General features: G+C 33.8%; 1 protein-coding gene across 10 annotated transcripts in view; it reads left to right on the plus strand.

The window, feature by feature from the left end:
• FBXW7 (F-box and WD repeat domain containing 7) overlaps positions 1-22,799 on the plus strand; it is a 220,852-nt gene that overhangs the window by 91,075 nt on the left and 106,978 nt on the right. For 2 of the 10 annotated variants that reach the window (XM_070611557.1, XM_070611563.1), the window contains exon 1: positions 5,889-6,818. The exons of 5 other annotated variants lie outside the window; for them this stretch is intronic. Coding sequence is in view for 3 of the 5 variants with exons in the window: in XM_070611554.1 (XP_070467655.1) it covers positions 6,666-6,818 (153 nt within the window). In the remaining 2 variants the exon portion in view is untranslated. Of the gene's footprint in view, positions 1-5,888; positions 6,819-22,799 lie in introns of those variants that run through there. 3 more of the 10 variants (XM_070611554.1, XM_070611560.1, XM_070611559.1) reach the window with 3 other exon arrangements.

Genomic DNA, 22,799 nt, shown 5'->3' on the forward strand with positions numbered 1-22,799 from the left:
AGAATACTTAAATCATCATAAACCGACTTCGGTAGAAATATGGACGTTAAGGGGCTGAAGGACTCAGAAGAGAGTAGGGAGTATCGTGAAGAAAGCCTATAGCTTCTTAGAGAAATACCTAAATACCTAAATTCATAAACAGAATTTTGATGGACATATGAATGTTAAAGGTGCTGCTGGTGAGGGCTCCAAAGGAAATGAAGAACATGTTATTGGAAACTGGAGTAAAGGGAATGCTTGTTGGATGGTAACAGAAAGCTTACTTGAATTCTGTCCTATAGTTATATTCTCTATTATGTCTTGCCTTGGTATAGTAGCAGTCATTTGTGTATAAATTTGCTCTTCTATTATGTGCATGCATAAAGTACTTTAGTTCTAATTAAAGTGACAGATTTGTGTTTTTATATAAATTAAATTTGTATTTTAATAAAATAGTATTCTTCAGAGCAAACATCTTAGTAGACTATATATATTTGAGATGTCATTATCACTAAAGTCTTTTTGCAGTTTTTCTTTGAATAAATGGGTATGTAAAAGTAATTTGCTATAGACTTTTAATTTCTGGATTTTACTGATGACTTTAAAAAAAACCAAACTATTTTTAAAAACATATTTTGAACTAAAATGGTTATTAAAAAAACACATACATTAGTTTTATTTAGATATGCTTATTGGTTATTGGAGAAAATTATTTAGAAAGTGGAAGTGCAATGTTAGAATAATTTTAAATGATAGCTTTTGTTAATGGTTATTATTTATTAATGTGATAAAAATTATAAATATCTGTACATTCAGTCTTTATCCTGTTTTTCCAAATCTTTTTCTTCTGTATTCTAAGTTTTCTTGTTTTTTTTTGGAAGGAGGATATATAAAACAGTAATCATTACTATGTTTTTAACCGTTGCTAAGTTGAAAACCAGTGTTTTAGTTTAAAATAAAATTTAGTGCTATTTAAGTGTGGAATTCCTAAATATTATAGTTCCCTCTTCTGTCTTTTCAGAGCTATTGCACCATGTTAAATTTTTCAAATTAATTTCAACAAGTGTTCGAAAATCACCGATAGACCTAAATCTGCTATTTGATTCTCTGGAGTAAGAAGGACTCCTCTGCCTGCTACCTATATCTCTAGTATTTCTGTTGAGGGTGGAATTTGAAATAGTCATTATCGAAAGTTATTTGTAAGAAATATGAGAGACTGGGGTACAAAGTAAGAGGAACAGTGAAGAAGCATGCAGGCAGTTTCAGAGTATAGGACAGCTAACATGTTTGTGCAAGTCAGTGGCATGAAAAAGAGGGGCATGAGGAGTTGTTCCCGAGTAAAAGATCTAAGAAATGTAGTAGCCACATACAAAGAGTGGTTCTTGTTAGGATTCTGTTTAGATCAAATTACCTAGAGAAGACATTTTTGAGACAATCTTGGAAATTTGAGTATTAACTGATATTTGTTAATATCATGGAAACTTAATTTGCTGAGTGTGATATAGTGATTATGTAAGGCAATGGCAAAATTATTTAAAGATACATGATGTGTGTGGTTAGAGGAGGGAGTGACATGATGACTGGGATTTACTTTAAGATACCTAAAAAACAAAAAAGAATAAAAGGCAAATATAGCATATTGGTAATATCTTGAATAAGTGTTGAATGTAGGTGATGAGTAGATAGGAATTGAACGTACTCTTCTCTCTAGTTTTATATATAATTGAAACAGTTTCATTTAAAAAATTTGGTTTTCTTGTTCACTGACCACGTTTTTGCTGCCACTGCTCCTCTCCCAACATTTAAAAAAAATTCTTTAATCTTTAAAAAGTATTTATATTTCTAATAAGAAAACGAGGCTTTTGCTGGCTATTTCATCCTTCCTTCTATTTTTTTTTCTCCTTAGCGGTTATCACCGTCTACTAAGGTAAATATTCATTTTGTTTGTTGTGTGTCTTCTCCCTCGAAATATAAGTTCAATGAAGGCAGGAGGGATTTTTATCTGTTTTGTGCGTTGCTGCATCTTCATACCTATACCTGCCTAGCACATGGTGGTGCTTAGTAAATAGTCGAATGAGTGACTGAGTGAATGGGAACCAGAGGTCTTGAAGACTGAGGACATGGCATTTGACCAAAGACAGAACCAAGGAGAACCCCTTTGAAAGTTAATCCTGTGTGACTTTAGGGGAAAATGTGGGCTAGTACATAAAAATTTAAGGGGATAATAAGCCATCTCTGCCCCATTTGACTGTAAAGCCTTGATATATCAAAGATTCAACATATTCTCAGCAATAGGAATAGCTTTAAAGTAAGTTATTATACTGTAATTTCTCTAGGTGTCTTTCATATAGTCTTAAAAGTTTCACCCCCAATCACCTATTTATTACTGAAAAGCAGTCCCTTCTTGAGATTTATTTTGTTTAAAGTTTATGTATTTCTTCTCAGGTAAAAAGTTATTTAAAACTTAATGATCTTGTACAGGCAAGATGAATTTTAGAAACTGTTCTTATGGTTTCTTTTGATATTAAAAAATACGTAATCTCACATTTTCCCTTTTCCTAACAGTGGATTTTCTCTCTTTTCCAATGTATATGTGTTTACTAGCTAGATTTTAATATCTTGCTGCGTGGACATCATAGTTAGCAGTTCTCTACTACCTTAAAAAGATAGATGTTAGTTCTTAACAATACTGTGAGACACAGCTGATAATAATTGTACTCAGTAGTTAAGATGGCTGAAAGTTGAGTATTAAAAATGACAGTGAGGGATTGGCCCAGTGGTGTAGTGGTTAAAATGTTTGCGTGCTCTGCTTTGGCGTCCCAGGGTCCATGGGGTCAGATCCCGGGTGCAGACCTACACACTGCTCATCAAGCCATGCTGTGACAGCATCCCACATACAAAATAGAGGAAGGTTGACACAGATGTTAGCTCAGGGATAATCTTCCTCAAGCAAAAAGAGGAAGATTGGCGACACGTTAGCTCAGGGGCGACCTTCCTCACCAACAAAAAAATAAGGGAAAATTCAGAAATATTTGATATTCTAAAATGAATGTTTTTAGAATCACTGCTTTTAAAATTATTGAACTCCTTTTCATAACCAAAAGCTATAAGCCTTGAGTTAAGGAAAAATGTAATCAAAAATTTCTAGTGAGTCTCAATTTCATTTGATCTTGGGGCCCTTTTACACTCTTAAATTTATTGAAAACCCCAAGGAGCTTTCATTTATTTGGGTTATATCTCTCAATATTTATCCTATTAGAAAGTAAAACTGATGTGTTAAAAGCATTCATTTATTAAACTCACTTAAAAATAACAGCTAATTACATGTTTATACAATTAACATATTTTGGGTGAAATAGCCATATTTTTCTGAAACAAAAAATTAATGAGAAAGATGATATTGTTTTACATCTCTGCAGATATTTAAAGTCTGGTTTAGTAGAAGACAGTTGAATTCTTATATCTTCTTCTACTTCCAATCTGTTATGATATTACGTACCATGTAGTCTGAGAAAAACTTCACTGTATGCTTATGAGAGATCGCGAGTGAAAAACACAAATAGCGTCTTAGTATTCTGAAAATAATTTTGATCTCATAGACTCCATGTCAGGGTCTCAGAGACCCCCAAGATACACATTTTGAGAACTGCTGGAATCATTTCTCACTTGGATACTCTATGTGGGAATATAGTTTTTAAATGAGAGAATATTTTTAAAAAATATGATAGTGTCAATTGGATAAGTTTCTGTTTGATATGTTTTACTTTAGGGGAACTATTGCAGCTTGTGCTTACTTATGTGTATAAATTTGAGCATTGAGGAAGGATGCCCTGACCCTCAGAGTTGTGTATGTAAATTTCACATCCTTTAAACTATCATGTAATAGAGTGGCCACCTTATTTCTTAGAGAAGTAGAAATTAATTCAATAGAAATAGATTGTTAAGTTTTTTAAAACAAGCTTTTTGATATTTAGAGTTACTTGCAATTCAGGGGGAAAGCAGAACCTTTAAATACACTTAATTTATTAAAAAAATCATGATGCTTAATTGTCATTATTGAGCAAATATTAGTGTTGTTTCCTCTTTTTAGACATATCTATAGCTAGACAATTAAAGATAAATATTAACTCTTTTTTTCTAAACAAGATTATCTTTCTTTTTATGATAGTTTGTAAAGCTTTGTCTTTGTTGGTTTGCCTTCTACCTCCATCTGTATGCAACCTAAGAATCAATAGTACATTAAATTAGCTGATGTGGATGGAAAAATAATAAATAATGAAAATAGCCCTTATTACTTACATTCTCTTATAGTTATAACTAATATAAAATCCAGAGGGTATTGGTGGGGGGATGAGGGGGATGAAGCCTTACACATCAAGTTGTTTCACAAGTAATCTGTACTTTTGGATCTTTTATTTTATAGTTTTGATTACAAACAACATTGATGCTGAGTAGCCAGTAAAGTAAATTACTTTCATTAATAGCAGTATGCACGGTGGGCATTTTTATTGATGCTTGTCTGTAGTATTAGACACAATGACTTATTTACAGGCTTTTGTTAATTATAAAGCTAGTAAAAATCTCAAGTTGTTATGGGCATGCTATACATTTGTTGACAATATAAATTGTATGGGGTTTTAATGCTCGATACATTGTTCTTACATTAGGATGATATATTAATTTTTTCATTCCCTCTGTTAGCTTCTCAATCTTGCACAGTTGCTAAGAGGAGTGCATCAACAGCAATAAGACCGTTTCCCTCAACGTGTCTGACATGCATCTGAAAATGTGACAGAGGAGAGCTGTAGCCAGATTTTAGAAGTTCTTTCGTTAAATCATATAAGAAACTTAAACTGATAGTATTTCACATTTTCCACATAATATGCTCTTTTGATGAGTAACTGTGTAGCAGCAGCACAGGAAAAGCAGAGTTCTTGGCAATACCAGCTCAATTGCATCTGCAGATGAGGATTTAAAATTCTATGCAGCAGACAGTACCTCCAGCAGGCGAGTAAAAGGTTACTGCATTGTTTTGCTTGTTTGTTTCCATAGCCTTTATCTAGAAAAGATTTTTTAAAAAAAAATTCAATGTGAACTGCATGCCTGTTTTTAGATATTCTGGAAATTGGTTTAAGTATAACATGAATATCAAAAGGGCAGTACAAGGTGAAGGAAGAGGCAATACTGGCTCTTTTTAGCTTTAAACCAAGGAAGAAATTGAGCATGAGGCATACACAAATAAAGAACCTTCAGTGCCACAGAAAACAGGAAGTTTTAAAATTATACATTTTAATTCAAGGTGTTTTTTATTACATTTAATTTTTAGACTATCTTAAAAAGGGTGCTGTTAACAATGATTGATAATTGCTGATCTATGAATGTTCATTAAGTTACAATTATTTGAAGTACGATTATTTGGGAAGACTATAAAGCGTTTGTGTTAATGTGACCCTCTCTTGTCCTGAAAATTATAATGTGAATTATAATTACATGGTATAAATAAATATCTTTATATATTATTGGCAAAAGAGGATGCTTAAGTGTAAAAGATATTACAGTATGACTAACATTCTTAATACTATTGCTTATGTTTTCAGGGTGGTTTGTGTTTTTTGAATCTTTCTAATGAGATGAAAATAACCAAATGGGAGAAGATTCACCATCAAAACCACCAGGGTTTTGATGGTTTTTTACTTATTGTCAATACCTATCTGTAGCCACATGCCCTTTTCTTCTCATTAAAATTCTTCTAACATTTATGATAGAAGGGGCTTCCTTGGTTTATCTTGCTTATTTATTCCATCATTATCTGCACCACTATTTTTACTATAGAATTTTATTGTTCCATATTTCTCAAATTTAAGTACAATATTCAAGTGGAATTTTTTACTTTGCATATCAACCACCATGCTACCCTCTCCCAACAATACTTAAAGATTTTTATTAGCTACTGTCTAAATTTTGTTTAAAAAAAATACTTATGCCTATGTTTCTGTATTTTAGATTGAAGAATAAGGTTAAAATGATCCTGTAAGTTAATCTATAATATAGAAGTAAAATCAGTTGATTATTCTTACTGTGAGTGTTTGGCAGGCTCCTTGAGTCGTAGAGTCATAAAAGGTCAGCAGTTCTGATTGGTAAGTTAAAGAATCCGTCCAGTAATTTGCTCCCTGTTGTTTCTCAAAGCAATGCAGCAGCAGTTCTTTTCCAGATATTGAGCAGTTCTTGAATAGTGTGTATGGGGACAGTGAGGGGTGGGGCTCATTCCTGTTGGTTGTTGAAATAGTGTGCATTTACAGAGGGAACAGGTTGGATAGGCTGAGCTGAAGGAGTAGGCAAACAGATCTAAACTGATGGAGGACAGAAAGAGTGGTTAGTATAATTTTTGGGTATACTGTCTTGAGTTTGCTCCTTTGTTAAGTACTTGGGCTTTAATATACAACAATTTGAAAAATATTAAAGCACCTTACCGTCTTTTTAGAGAGTAGCCGGGAGACTTCTGTTTTAATATTGAGTTTTTCTTGGCGATGAGTTTGTGGCTGGTATCTTCTGTAGGGAAGCTGTTGTTTTATTCTTTTTTAACAGTGTTTCTTTCAGTCAGAGAGCTGCAGAATGAGCCAGTTAGCCAATTTTGAGTATATGTGGGACATTACCAGTTCTGATTTTCTAAGTTAAATTCTCATCTAATGAGCAAGTCAATGTGTGGCTGTGGCTGCAGCGTTATTTCTTCTTTAATGAAGAGGTTGAGCCGTTCGACCTGCTGCTCCGATCTGTTCTCTTGTAGCCATACATCAGACCAGTTGCAGAGATTATCCATCGAATGTCCCAGGCAACCAAAGGTAACTACATAGATTTATTTCAAATAAAAATATACAATTAAAATGGATGCGTTATAACTAGGACCAAATGATTAAAAATAAAAGACCAATTAAAGATGTCTTAGCAGTTTTCTTGACCTTGCAGTAGCTATCCAATATCATTTTGTCATCATCAGATTGTGTAGCAATGGAAATGCACTGCAGTAATTGATTTTGTAATAGGATCAGGTGATTTACTGGCTGCACTGACAACCACTTGCTTGCTTGCTCTGAGCTGTGGAGCACTCTAATGGATGTTGTGATTGCAGCCTGGAGTTGATGTGAGACTGCTGGCCACTTAAAGCCGCAGCGCTTATTTTTTAAATTACCATAGTAAGTTTTTCTTTTTTGTTTTCTCCTTTAAGTTTTGGGTAGCCTCAGTCATTTTATGGTTAATTTGAGTGCCCCTATGAAATTTTAGAGATTCTATATTATTTCATTCATCAATTCATAAAAAGTTCATTGGTACTAGTAGCCTTGAATATATTGAAATATCTCGCTGCTCTCTACTCCTAGCTCAGCATTAACGTATGTATCAAGACACACTGGTATTGATCACAAGAGTATATCTGTAAAATGTAAGAATTTATGTTAACTATCCTATGTTATCTAAATGAAACAGAATATTCTTAACATTTGTAAATTTAATCAGTTTCAAGCTCTAGCTGTAATTGTAATAATGGAATTATGGTAAGTTCTTGTACGAGCGAATTGTATTAGCTTTTTGTATCCTTTTTTGTTCTTTTGCTTTTCTCAGTGGTTTCGTAGATATAAGAACATTTAGGAAATCTGAGATGGACCAATTCTAAGGAATATTGATGAAAACATATAGCAGCTATTTTAAAGTAATGTTTAAGGATATAGCAAATTAAAAACTTAATATAGGAGATAATGAGTTTTCAGTGATTATATTTTAATACTCTTTGTTTTCATCTTTCTTCTATGCCCTTTAAACAAATAATTGATTTCAAATATAGAAGTATAGGACTAAAACTTAGAGTAGCATAGAACTAGTGTTGCAGAAAGAACAGTGGGACTCAGGTGCCCAAGATTTTGCCTGTTTTAAAGTTTTGCTTAGAGCTTTGCATTAGGAAAGAACATTTTCTCCTCTCTATCCCTTCCTCACCAACTCCACCTCTCCAATTATCTAGTACGTAATGTGTTTTGTATAGAACCCAGCATATAAAAATACTGAATTTTCCGTCCTTTCCCAATTTATATTGTTTAACCATGTTAATATTCTTGCCGTAATGGAGTACTATTTCAATCATATATAAAACATTTAAATTAATTAAATAACTTGCTATAGAAGCAATTGAGTGTAAAATTGCCATTGTATATGATATTTTCACCACCACATGAAGAGAGCTTTTCTTTGTGACATACTTAAATGCTTGCCCTTAGTGTTTGAGACCATAGTGTTTCTTGAAAGATGCAAATGTTACCAGTATCATTCTACGCTTTATCTTGAATTCAGATACTTAAAACCTTAATTATGGAAGACTGTAATGTAATTTAAACACTAGTGTTTGTAATCTTTTATTATTCTATGGGTAACAAGTTTATAATCCTTCTCCCCAAAAAAACTCTCCGTGAACACTGATAACATGAACATAAGGATATTAATATCATTTGAGATTTGGTCAAAGATGTGTCTAAATTTCATATATATTGAAATGTTAAGTGGTGGATTACCAACAAATTAATTATTGATCATAAGTTTGACAGGAGTGGTGTACATTAAAACTTTTTTGCATTGGGTTGAGCAAATAGGAGGAAAGGAAGTGAATATCAGAAATGTTGACTACTTTTTAAAAAAGACTGGTTATAAAAATAGAAGATACTACAGTTGTTCTGTAGTTAGACAATATTTCATGTAAAATATAGAGGCAGTCTGCTTTGTGAAGTTCTAGTGCTAGTGGAACTGCCTTTTCTTAAGAGCCCTAGAGCAAACATTAAAAGACCTGGATTTAATCTCTGCCGCTAATCTTCTTGATGACCTTGATCAATTGTATGAACATTTTTAAGGTTCCTTAATCATACTCCTAAAATGTCCATTAAAAAGAAACCAATTCAGGGGCCAGCCTGGTAGTGTAGTGGTTAAGTTTGCACACTCCTCTTCAGCAGTCCAGGGTTCGCAGGTTCTAATCCTGGGCGCGGACCTACACACTGCTCATCAAGCCGTGCTGTGGCAGCATCCCACATACAAAACAGAGGAAGATTGGCATGATGTGAGCTCAGGGACAGTCTTCCTCAAGCACAAATAGGAAGATTGGCAACAGATGTTAGCTCAGGGCCAATCTTCCTCACCAAAAAAAAGAAAAGAGAGAGCGAGAAAGAAAAGAAAAAGAAAAGAAGTCAACTTATTAATACTACTGTGAGGTATTACACTTGACCTGGAAGCTAAAGAATCTGGAGTGGAGGAAGGATGAAATTTCTTAAATAATCAGGTTCTGGGTGATACTGAAATATCTCCTTTCACTTTTCATATCTTTTTTGAGAGGGAGGGGTTGCATGTTTTTGCTAAGAACACTATTTTATCTCTTTGATATCAATATTCTCTAAATAGGATAATTATTTAGAATAATTATAATAATAGTTTTTAAAAGAACACTTTGGGATCAAATTCTGGCACTACCAGTTTTTCCTGTGCTCTCTAACAAGGATAATGATGTTAAAGGGTTTATTTCAGTATCTAGCATATTTTTTAGTAATCTTTTTCTTTTTTAAATAGCCTTTTTAAAATGGTAGCCTTTATGTTACTAGTGATCTCTTCATATATGGCCTATCAGATAAGCTGTGTATATGGTCCTCTTTGTTGCTTTGGCAAGGTAGTTTGTGGGTTGATTGAATTAGGTGCTTTTGAAATGATGATCTTATCATAATAATTATAACAAACATTAATTGAACCCTTAATTTGGACCAGATGCTGTACTAAGCACTTCTGTGCTAATTATGTTACTTATGAGATAGGCATTCTTATTGTCATTTTTAAAAATGAGGAAACTGAGGCTCAGAGAGGTTGTGTAACTTAAACGTTAAATGACACAGAAAATAGCAGAACCAATGTTAAACTTGTGCTTAAAAATATATCTATACTTAGTTGGTAAAATACTGTACTTTAATATACTTTTAAAGTATTTATGCTTTCAATTAAGCAGTGATTGCAGAGATGAAGCCAGATTTTGGTCTGAAGACATTATATGATTATCTAATATTTGTATCTTGAATAAGAAGTAACTGAAATACTCACCTCTTACTCAGCTATTTGGAATATACTTTTCATTGCTGCAGTAGTTATTCCTGTAAAGCGTTTGTGCTCTGTTTGCAGTATTGTTTGTCCGGGTGTGATTCAGAGATCACTTGCTTCTGTGTCAGTCAGCGTGGTAGTTAAAAGCACAGATCTACATCAGAACCCATTGACAGAATCACTGGAATCGGATCCAGCAATTTTCATTTTTAAACAAGCCTCTCAGATGATTCTTATGCATATCAAATTTTGAGAACCACTGATGTTGAGAATGTGCTCCTGTTTTACCTTTTCTGTAGATATTGCCTGTCAGCTTTCCTTTCTCTAAGAATGGGTTTACAAAACATAGATGATTTGTAAAATCATCTCTCAGACTGTTAAAAAAAATAGTTTTGAGATGCAGTAAGCAATCTCATGTACTAATGGGGAAATGTAAATTGGTAATGTCAATTCTTTTATGGTAGACATTTTCGGAACATGTTTAAATAGTATTTAAAATGTTCATTAATGTTGATTCAGTAAGCCTACTTCTAGGAATTTATCATAAGGAAAGAAATCAGTGATTTACAGAAAGATTTAGGCACAAGGATGTTCATAACAGCATCGTTTGTAGTGGTGAAAAACCGGAAATAATTCAGTTTCAGGCAAATGATTAAATGAGTTTATTATATCCCTTCATTTGGGCCACCATCCAGCCTTAAAATGTCATATTGGGAAGACTGTTGAAGGCGTAGGAAAATGTTCATGGTTTAATATAAAGTCTAGAAAAATGTAAAAGTGTACGTTTACGTCTGTACACATATAGTGCATATGGTATTAGGTTGAACTATCTGAAATTGCCCTTTTAGTAGGTCAATGAGTAGTTGAATATCAACATTTTCATGTAGTTTAACCTACTATGATACCAGTTTTGAGAATGTATATTTGTTACGCATTGTAGAGAGGGAGACTGGAAGGAGATACGACAAATTTATAAAGTGATTATCTCTGGATGATATTATAGATAATCTAAAATAATTCTTCTTTACATGCCTATATTTTTCACACCTTCTAAGTCTTAGATTTGATCTTTGTAATAGGGCAAAATAAGTTCCTAACAAAACCAGTTATTGGAAACAATTGCTAAGCTTCTGTGGAAAGCACCAAGTAAAATTTCTATAAATCTTTTAAGCAAGCCTAAGGAAACCATCTACACTGTCTCTTTATTTAGTATTACTTTATTTGCTTATTTATTTATTTATTTACTACCTCTTTATTTACTATTGAGTATATTCATGCAAATGTGCATATATACCTGTACCCACCTACCAAATTTTGTTTGGATTTAAATTTGCAATGGAGAATATGCTTTAAAAGAAAAGAAAGGAAAGCATCAATTTTACAAGCTTTTCTTTATTACTGGGCTCCTAGAGACCACTAACTATATGCAAGAGTAAGTTGGGTAGCCACTTTAAGCAAAAAGCTCTGTTTTAGGTTGTTGCTTAAAATTTTAAATTAATTAAAACCATCAAATTTTTATAATTAAATTAATGTGATATACTTAATTTATAAAACTAGATTTTTAAAAGTTAGTAATCTACATATTATCTTTAGTTTAAGAAGTTATTGTATTTGTCTGAAAAGAAGGAAGATATTTCTCCCTAGCCTCGTATACTTCAACAGTTTGCTTTGAAAATTTTGGCTTACTAAGAATAATATCTGCCGTGTTCTGATTATCATCAAATGCCAGATATTGGGTACTTTATATATGTTATCTTTTTTAATCCTCACCTAAAACTTATTTGTTAAGTATAAGCTTCATTTAAGAGTTGAGACCATTACAAGCTTACCTGAGATCATATTAAGTGGTGGATCTGTGTTTTTACCTTAGTAATGTCTAACTTCAAGGCCTGTGTTCTTATCCTTGATATTATCTGGGTCCATCTGAAATTTATATATGTGTTCATAATTTGGAAGACAAAGAAAACTGTACTATAAGCCTTCCTAATTCAGCCTATCACAGAGTGGAGCAAAGTGGATGATAAGTAAATATTGCTTGTTTTTATTCAATCACTTGTTAGTTATCCTCTAATCTGGACAGTACGTGTGTGATTCTGGCACTTATTGATAGCCTGCTGATAGCTAACTTCTGCAAACCATGGAAATCCTAAAATGGAGAAGCCCAAAATTGCCTTCTGGGAGTATATGGTCCTAATGGGAAAGGTGGAAAACAAAAAGGTTAATAAGGTCTTTCAGAACATGGGTATGGAATAGAAGCAATTAGAGCATAAAGTTGTTAATTCTGTTTGAGAGTAGTGCTGAGAGGTGCTTAGGAAGCAGTTTTAGAAGAGTTGAATTTAGAAGGAGCCATAGATTTTATTCTTGCCATAGGTCCTAGGAATCTGCATTTTAACAAGTACCCCTGCCCCCAAGTAATCTTTGACCCCATTTTTGAGAGTTTGAGAACCACTACTGTAGGTGGTAGTTGAAGCTGTGAGAGTGGATAAATGAGAAACCTAAAAGCAGCAGTCTTTTTAGTAAAGAGAGGGAAAGGCCTGCGAGAAGGAGAGTTTCATAGTTACTAAATTGCATATGTGAGTTACGTAATGGGAGATCCTAGAAAAGAAGAATAGGAGTTGGAAAGGGAATGCATCTAAGGAGAAGCAGGTTGTAATAGTGAATTGGGTCAAAAAGGCCACAGATTTTATTCTTGGATTTACTAGAAATTATGTCTGTGTCCTTTGCCAAGTAAAATCATTACCCTGGGCTTTACCATAAATTGCGTCCTGTCCTTTTAAGTCGGAACTATATATATATCATGTACAAATTGACGTGAGTAATTGTAGTCTCGCCCCTACAGGGGTTTATAGGAGGTAGTCTACTGTAATGCAACTTTACCGTTGGATCAAGATGCTGTTAGATTAGATCAATGTGACAGTTATAGTTAATATAAAATAAATCCTATCTTTCAGTGCTTAGGAATAGGATTGGACGTGACTTAGATTTTGTTTAAGTTGAGAATAATCAAGAAAGTAACTGAGGAAGAGGTTATTTGAAGCTGCAAAAAGGAAGTGACAGTGATGGAAAAGTTATCAGTTACAAGTGAATCCTTTTTGTTTCTCTTATGCTTCCACATTTTTGTTTTCTTAATTTTATAAATTTTTTTCGCCAATACGTGTAAGTTGTAAACCTTTAAAATCATAAACTTTGGAGGAAAAATCAGAGTTCTGATTGAGATTCCAGTATTTAGGGAAAAAAATGTTATTCTTTAGCCCCAAACCTGTGATTAATAATAAATAAAAATCACAGTGTTAATCTGTTAAAAACAATATTTAAGAAACAGATTAGTTTAATTTTTAAAAGAAAAATTAAACATAAGCATAAGAACAAAGGTTTGTAACATATCTGTCTCTATATAGGAAATTCATAAATTTTGGAGTCAATTGGTTGTTGAAAGTCATAGCACTCTAACAAAAAGTGCCTTTTAAAATTCATTTCTTAGAATCATATCTGGGATAATTTGGCGTAACCAAGAAGTCCTTGGTTACTGAAAAATAAAGATTAGAAATTGTTGCCATATAGCCTTTACTTGTTACATACTTTATGACATTGAATTTTGCTTCCTCCTTTATTTTCATTCTATGACTAGAGCTCTGTTGAAGAGTGAACTGAAAAGAAAACTGAATTTTATTGTTTTTTGAATTTGTATAGTTGGATTGGGTGACTCCCTTCCTATGTATAAGGCTTCACTCATTAACATTGTTTTGCATTCAAGAATCAATGTCATATACTTGGGAATGTTCATGGAAAGAGTGACAACAGTGAGATTAAAGAAATTGAACCTTTAAGCAGGAGGAGGATTAACAGAGCAAGTTTCTAGAGGAGGTGTAGGGATAGACAAAATCCCAAGGGCTGGTGGTATTAGTCTTGGAAATGACAGGGATCACTGTTTTCTTCAGAGACCGGAGAGAAGGAAGGAGGAGTAAAGAAACAAAACCTTTGAGATTAAGAAGTAGAAAATCAACAAGAGCACAGCTTCGAAAGCTTTAATCAGCTCAGTAAGGAGAGTAAATACTCATTTAGCAGTATGAATTCTAGTTGTTTAATAAACATTTTATGTAGGACTGTGTAGTGTTGATACTTTTTTCCTGTTTTACTCACAGTGGAAATTGTTCTTGATCAGTATTTTTATTGTTATTTTTTCCATAAGAAAGATAAATTTGCCAATTCTGTCTTGAAAATTTTGCATATGTTCCATCATGAAAGTTTTTGAAAACAAATCATCTAAACTTAGGCAATGAAGAACAACAGACTTTCGGAGCTGTTACTGACCTTTTGTTAATCCCTGAGCCAGAATTTAATTCAGAATGTTATAGTAATAAGGATGAATTGACAGAAACGATAGAAGGTGATGTGAATGGTCAAGGTCCAAAGGACATTTGATATAAAGCAGACAGATGCGATCTGGGCTGGTGGGGGATGCTTACATCACATTTGTTTATCAGATTGTTATACTTGTTCTGTTCAAGATAACATTTTCTCCCCTTTTCTGCCGGCTCCTGTATCCTTTCCTCCCGTTTTTAAAGTGGTAGGCATGCTCTGTTGGTACTTCTGACTTTAATGATTTGATATTTCAGCATGCATCTGTTTCAGAGTGTCATAAAAAGTACATTAAAAATTCCTTAATGCAAAACAAAATTTCAGGTACAAAATTTAATAACTTTTAATTTTTGATAACTTGTATTACCAGAATTAAATTTTGATTAGGCTTTGACGTTCTTCAAGTGCTGGAAGTGTCTTAGACACATGTAGCAGACAGAGATTTGAATGCTGAAGCCAATTTTTGTTGTTCAACTTAGTAAAACATGTATTATCTGTGACTAAGATAGGTAAATATTGTTTTCTCCTTAATAATTTGATATTTTCATAAAGAAAATAATTTCAAGTGTGGTGTGATCTAAACTAAAAAGATCACTCCTAAGGGGAAAACCTGTATTATTATTGTAATGAATATCATCCTCCCTGTGGCATCATTATAAAATTAAAGAAACTAACTCAAAATATTGGTTTTTGAATACATAGTGTTCACTAAAATTTAAATTTAATGTAGCATAATTTTGAGAGAATTTGGGGATCGTATGTTGTACCTCTTTATTGTAATCTGTATTTTTAAATGTTATTTCCTAATTTTTATTAATTCCAAATATTTTGCTCCAACTCTTTCTGTTAGTATTTCTTAAAGCAAAAATAAACATGGGCAATATTTTGGTTTGACAAAGTAGTTCGGAAGTGTTTAGCAGCAGTAAAGTTTAACCTCTCAGTGCAGATTAGTTTTACCCAGTAACAGCAAATACTGAAGTCAGACTGGGTCTAAATAAAGTAGGTGGTGACACTGGATTTCCTTAAGTACCATGATGTAAGCAGTTCTGTTTAACTTATATAAAGCAGTATATGTGTCTCTGGAAAAAACCTAAAGTTCTGCAAAATCAGACCCTAAAAATAGGGACCAGCCCCTCAGAAACCTGTGCAACTTTGTAATCTGTGTACTAACAAAACCAGTAACAATTCTAATAAAAATATTAATACGGCTGGGCCAGCCCTGGTGGCCTACTGGCTAAGTTCAGTGCATTCTGCTTCAGTGGTTCCTGGGCCCAGACCTATACCACTCATCTGTCAGTGGCGATGCTGTCCCAGGGGCTCACATAGGAAAAAAAAAAAAAGAGGAAGATTGGCGGTGGATGTTAGCTCCAGGCGAATCTTCCTAAGCAAAAAAGAGGAAGATTGGCAATAGATGTTAGCTCCAGGTGAATCTTCCTCAACAAAAAAAATAAAAATAAAAATAAAAAAAATTAATACAGCGAAACATTTTCACCCAACATCACTTAGCTAATTCTGAGTCCTAGGATTTATGCCTTCGCTTTTGAGATGTTGGTCCATGAGGGCATTCAATTTGACTTAAGATAAAGTGTCAAAATTAAAAATTCTGATCCAGGATGTAGCCTTTTTTATCAGTCCTCCCTACCCCCAACCCCTTTAAAAAAATAAACTAACACGGGGAAAATATTTTCATGGCTTCTTTATCTGTTCTCACAGCTTGACCAGATAGTTCTTAAAGCCATTAACCAGCCTCTGCTTGCCCTCTTCTACAGGATTTTCAGGTTCTTTCTTAAGGTCATGATATATTGCTAAGGCTCTCTCTGTGAGAAAGCGCGTCTCTGATGGCTTTAAAACATGACTGTGCTGGAGAAAATCCTTTGTGGACCAATGTGACTTCCACATCATACTGACCTCATCCCTTAATGATAAGCGAATGGACCAATTCCCATTACAGAAACATGTTTTGTAGAAAAATAGACTATAGTTTCTAGTTATCCCATGTTTTATCGTTCATACTTAATGTATTGAACTGTAGTTGTGTACATTCATATTTATTATTTTTCTGTGCTATTCATAAGTGCCAAGCATCTGTCCCAGGTACGGAGGGTAGTAGTGTGATGGAATAACTTTATCAATAAAATACTGTTTGTCCCTTACACTTGTGTAGCTTTATGTTTAAAACAGAGCATGTAAATTATGTCATCTTTTGTTAGAATTAGAATTACTCTATATGTCAGTTAGTTTAGGTGTTAATTTAGGCATTATCGTTACCACATAGTAAAGGAAAGGGGCTTTGGAGTTAGGTAGACTTGTGATTGCCTCAAGTTTAGGTGACTGAGTTTGGTTATGTGAGGATACTACTGATTATCTGGTAGCATTCTTTTGAAGATTAAAAGAGAATTTATATAAAACATCTAGTGCAGTGATTGGCATATAGCAGATACTCAAAAAATAATATTTCCTTTTTTAATGATGAAACTGGAGACTGCAAAGATTAAGTAACCAGCCCAAGGTTAGCCCTGTATGTAGCAAAAGTCAGATTAACTGATGGCCGTAATTCCTATCAGCAAAAGCAAAACAAAATCTACCTATAGGTTCAGAAATGGAGCTATAAAAGTAGAGCATACACATACTCATGAGTGCACATATACATGCAGCTTCTCCTGCTGCTACGGTTTAGTCTTCCCTTAATTGATTAATGTATTTCACTCGTTCGTATTCTTTTCTATGCAGATGTTGATGGTGGTGATGATAAAAGATTGGTAGGGAAGCTCTTTATTTGATGTAAGTTCTTGCTGTGATGAGACTAGTGCTTCTTTCGAGTGGAGGGTGCTCTACTTAAGGGTGTGTCAGCAGTTTAATTCACGCCTGCTTGCAGTTTTCCAGTAGACTATAAAATGTTTCCCTAGCTAAACGATAATACTCAGGCATTGGCAAATTCGTTGTTTACTTTTTTGAAAAACCTAGCATCTCCCCCAGTCAAAATAAAATAATGCCAGGTTGCTTGTTTTATACTACTACATTATGTTGATCATATGAGTTTTTCTTTAGGGAAGTTTATAAATGAATATGAAATTAATTTAGTTAATATGAAATTAACCCCTTTCTATTTGCTTTTCAGTAAAATTTCTACCCTTTACATTATTTTATCCTTCTGCTTATAGATAAAAATACAGCAACAAAGATTATTTTCTTTTTTTCTTATCCCTAGCTTGCTATGTTTTATTGTAAGAAAGAAGGAATATCTTCACTATTTCTATAACTGAGGTTTGTTTACGTTACTTGCAGTTACTTTCCTCGCAGTACCATTTGCAGTATTGTTAGGGAATGTACATAGTGTAGATTTTATGGAAGATGTGTTGTATGAGTTTGGTTATAATTATGTTCTTTTATGTTTTTAAATTTTAAGAATCAAAACTCATAGGATTTGATGTTGCAAGGTGTTCAGGTTTCATTTAAGTTTTTGAACTGTTATTTATAAAAATTGAGATTACACATCTAAATTTGCATGTAGTAAGTGATTAATTTTGAAATCACGTTACATACTATAACATTTCTCTTTAGAATCAATTGATATTTTGATGAAATCTAAGAAGCTTGAGGTATGCAATTATTCTAACTACTAAGTAGAAAAGAAAAAATGCTGCTATTTAAACAATGGCAAGCTGTCAATTTCTGAGAAGCTGAAATATGAAGAAAATGTGTGCCTCTTAGAATCTATGCAATATTACAGGTATATATTCAGATTTTAGGGCTCCTTTTTGTCGAGAAGCAAATTTTGTGGTGCTAGTTGTTGAGGACCTGACTCAATTCTATATATATGTGCAACTAACTGCTCCAGTTCTTTTTGTTTATTTGTGTGTTCCATCCATGGGTAATTACTGAGCATCTTTCATGCGCAGAGCTGTGTCCTGTTTCTGGTCACGTAAGATTTCTTCCTTCTTGGAACTTCTATTATATATCCAGAGCATAACACAAAACCAAGTAATTGATAATACAAAGTACGTACTTACATTTCCAACTAGATTTCAAGGTGTCCTGCGGGCAAGATTGTTGTTCTTTACATGTCATGTATCTGCTTCATTACCTAGCACATAGATGGTAATTCACTGTAGTTTTTGTATAATTTGTGTATATGTGAGGGAGATTGACCCTGAGCTAACATCTATTGCCAATCTTCCTCTTTTTGCTTGAGGATGATTGTCTAATTGAGAAAGATTAGCTAAGCTAACATCTGTGCCGGTGTTCCTCAACTTTATGTGGGATGCTGCCACAGCGTGGCTTGATGAGTGGTACTAGGTCTGCCGCTGGGATCCGAACCTGTGGACTGCTGGCTGCTGAAGCGGAGTACGTGAACTTAACCACTATGCCACTGGGCTGGTCCTAATTTTTTTGTTGTTGTAATTTCTTAATTAAACTTTGTTTAGAATGGTAGGAGAAAGAAGTAGAGCATACACCTCAAAAGAGTGTCTATATGACTATGCTTTTATGTAATCAAGAGTTTTGAATTTTAGAAAATGATTGAACTTTGTAATTCTAAAATGAGATACCAAAGATTTCTTCAAATTGCTAATTGAAATATATGGTGACTTTTTACAAAATAAGATGATTATGGCCTAGTGGTTATGTACACACATCTGCTTATCTTAAAGAGATGCAAAAGTCTTGTGTTTATTTAAGTAAAAGTGTTATCTGGACACTGTATAGTTTGAATTATTATGGCCTCTTTGTCCTTAAATGAAATCCAGAAAAGCCCAGTAGTCTGGCAGCTGTGGCTTGTTCCCCAGCTGCACAAGTGAATTACTGTTTTGAACTCTGTTTGTGGAATAGCAGAGTGAATAGGTGTCTAAACGTAAATACTTGAGGCTATGTATTGCATTCCCAAATTTGTTGAATTTGCCAAATTTGACAGCTGTTATACTGCTGCAGGAGCAATGATTCCGAATGTTGTACCAAATAGTTTGTATTTGAATCATTAAGATAGGCATCAGGCATTTTAAGATACTTTGTCAAATGCTGTATCTCCTTCTGCTTTATTTTGAGATGATACTGTGACAGTTTGGAATGAAAATGATGTTGAAGCTAATCCAGATGACACTGGCCCATTGCTGATGAATCTGTAGGGGAGTTATTATTAGATTAGCAGATCTTATCTGTAATCTTTTAATTTTTTTAACTCTTTCCTTTCTTTTTATTGTAAAATAAGTGATAAATACAGAAAACTATATAAAACAAAGGTAGACCGTAGCACATTAAGATGATGCATTCTTTAACTACCACACAGCTCTATGCATGGAAGTTTCTAACTATCCCAGATCTCCTCCATGTGCCCTGACTCAATCGTAGCCTCTTTCCTTCCCCTAAGTAACTCCCCTCCTCTAAGTTACTCTTGCAATATTCACTTCCTTGTGTTTATGATTCTCTCACTCAAGTATGTCTCCCTAGGTACTATTGTTTAATCTTGACCATTTAAAAAAAGAGTTGCTATTTCTTTTATGTCTCTTTTAATCCACAGATTTATTTTCCATACCTTTCTTTTTCTTAAAATTTATCTGTTTGACCTGTTTTTCATAGTCTGGTTTTGACTGATAGCATATACGTAGTACAGTACAACACATTCACCTGTCCTTTTTATTTCCCCAAACTGGTAGCTGGAACCAGAGGCTTTATTAGACTTGGTTGATCCGTCTGTCTAGGGGGTGGTGTGTTATTTCATTAGGAGTCCCCTAGTGTCTGGTGTCCCTCCTTTTGTGATGTTAGCAGCTGTTGATATTTGGTGCCTCCATCCGTTAGTTTATTGGCGGTTGCAAAATGGTGGTGTTCTCATTCTCTCATTTCTTTTTCATTTACTAGCAGAAACAATTTTATAAAGAAAGGCTTCCCCTTATTTGCCATTTGATTCCTTAGTGCTGTAATTCATTTAGGAAAGGTAGTAATACTATGTTACTCCACCTCACAGACCGTATTTGAAAGCTGAAACTGTAAGTTGTCAATGGTAATTAAACAACTGTAATTTTAAAAGATTTTAGATTGGAGAAAGAAAAGCTTGTGGAACATATCAAGAGTACAAATTTTTCCAAGTAACATGTAACAGCACTTTTAAAACTTGATTGTGCTATACAAATGTCCATCAGAGGTAGAGCATATAAATGGTATTTTTGCCATTGGTATTTTTACACAATAGAAATTATACAGCAATGAGAATGAAAATGGACCAATTATATAGTTAACAATATAGACAAATTTTAAAGACATAATGCTGAGCAAAAACCAAACAAACAAAGGAAACTCCAAAACAGTCACAAGAGTGTAAACTATATTTCATTTATTTAGAGTTCAAAAATAGGCATATTAATTTATGGTGTTAAAGTCATGATGGTGGTTACCCTTGTGGGTAAAGGGGGCTAGTTTCTGGAAGGAGTCACCAGAGGGGATTCTGGGGTATCAGAATTTTTTTACATTTCAGCTTTATTGAGGTATAATTGACATATAAAATTGTAAGATATTTAAAGTGTACATCATGGTAATTTTATATACATATTCGTTGTGAAAGGATTCTTTCTGTCTAGTTAATTAACACACCATCACCTCACATATTTCTCTCTTTTTTTGGGGTGAGAACATTTAAGTTCTATTCTCTTAGCAAAATTATACTGTCATCAACTCTAGTCACCATATTTTACATTAAATCCTCAGACATTTTTAATCTTACAACAGAAAGCTTGTACTTTCTTACCAAGCTCTCCTTATTTCCCCCACTCCTGGTCCCTGGCAACCACTTTTCTACTCTGTTTCTGTGAGTTTGACTTTTTTCTTTTTTTTTGGATTTCACATGTAAATGAGATACCATGAAATACTTGTCTTTGTCTGGCTTATTTCACTTAGCATATTACCCTCAGGGTCCATCCAAGTTGCTACAAATGGCAGGATATCCTTCTTTCTCATGACTGAATAATATTCCATTGTGTGTGTGTGTGTGTGTGTGTGTGTGTGTGTGTGTGTGTGTGTATCACATCTTCTTTATCCATTCATCCATGATAGACACTTAGGTTGTTTCCATATCCTGGCTCTTGTGAATAAAGCTACAATGAGTGAGAGTGCAGTTATCTTTTTGATATTCTGTTTTCATTTCCTTTGGATATATACCCAGAAGTGGGATTGCTGGGTCAAATAGTAGATCTAGTTTTAATTTTTTGAGGAACCTCCTACTGTTTTCCATGGTGGCTGTACCAGTTTGCATTCCCACCAGTAGTATGCAATGATTCCTTTTTCTCCACATCCTTCCCAACTCTTGTTGTCCCTTGTCTTTTGATAGCTAATCTAACAGGTGTGAGGTGATATCTCATTGTGGTTTTGATTTGCATTTCCCTAATGGTTAGTGATGTGGAGCACCTTTTCAGGAACCTGTTGGTCATCTATAGTTTTCTTTGGAAAAATATCTATTCAGTTTCTCTCCCAATTTTCTAATTGCATTGCTTGGGGTTTTTTTTTTTTTTTTTGCTATTGAGTCATATAAGTCCTTTACATATTTTGGATAGTAACTCCTTGTCAGATAGATGATTTGCAAATATTTTCTCCCATTCCATAGATTGTCTTTTCATTTTGTTTATGGTTTCCTTTGCTTTGCAGAATCTGATCAGTTTGTTGCTGTCCCACTTTTTCATTTTTTATTTTGTTGCCTTTACTTTTGGTGTCAAATCCAAAAAAATCATTGCTAGGACCAGTGTCAAGGAGCTTACCCTCTATGTTTTCTTTTAGGAGTTCTATGGTTTCAGGTCTTGTGTTTAAGTCTGTAATCTATTTTGACTTGATTTTTGTGTGTGATATAAGATAGGGGTCTAGTTTCATTCTTTGGCATGTGGCTGTCCAGTTTTCCAACACCATTTAGTGAAGAGAGTATCCTTTCCCCATTGTATATTCTAATTTCTAGAAAAGAGGGCTAATTTCTAGAAGGAGTCACTAGAAGGGGTTCTAGGGTATCAGAATGTTCTATTTTTTGATCTGGATGCAGGTACTTTTCTGTATGTATGCTTTATTCAAATAAAAAGGTCAAAAAGTGAACAATTATTATTTCCACATTTGGAAGAAACAACTTGTGTGCTCACAGAATTACTTGAAAGGTGCTTATTTAAGATTCAGTGAATTTAGGGTAGGGTCCAGGTTTTTGTGTTTTAACACACTGCCCCTCCCCTCTCACCACCACCCCCCCCCCCCCCCGCCCCCGGTGATTTTGATGGAGCATACTTTGAGAACAACACTTTTTTTAAAAAAGCATTCTTTTGAAATTTGGACTAATATGACAATCAATATTGTCTTTATATGGCTTATAATGTTCCTGACCATCTAGGCAGCAGTTT

This window comes from Equus przewalskii, chromosome 2, assembly GCF_037783145.1.
Source record: "Equus przewalskii isolate Varuska chromosome 2, EquPr2, whole genome shotgun sequence".
In the NCBI taxonomy this organism is placed as follows: domain Eukaryota; kingdom Metazoa; phylum Chordata; class Mammalia; order Perissodactyla; family Equidae; genus Equus; species Equus przewalskii.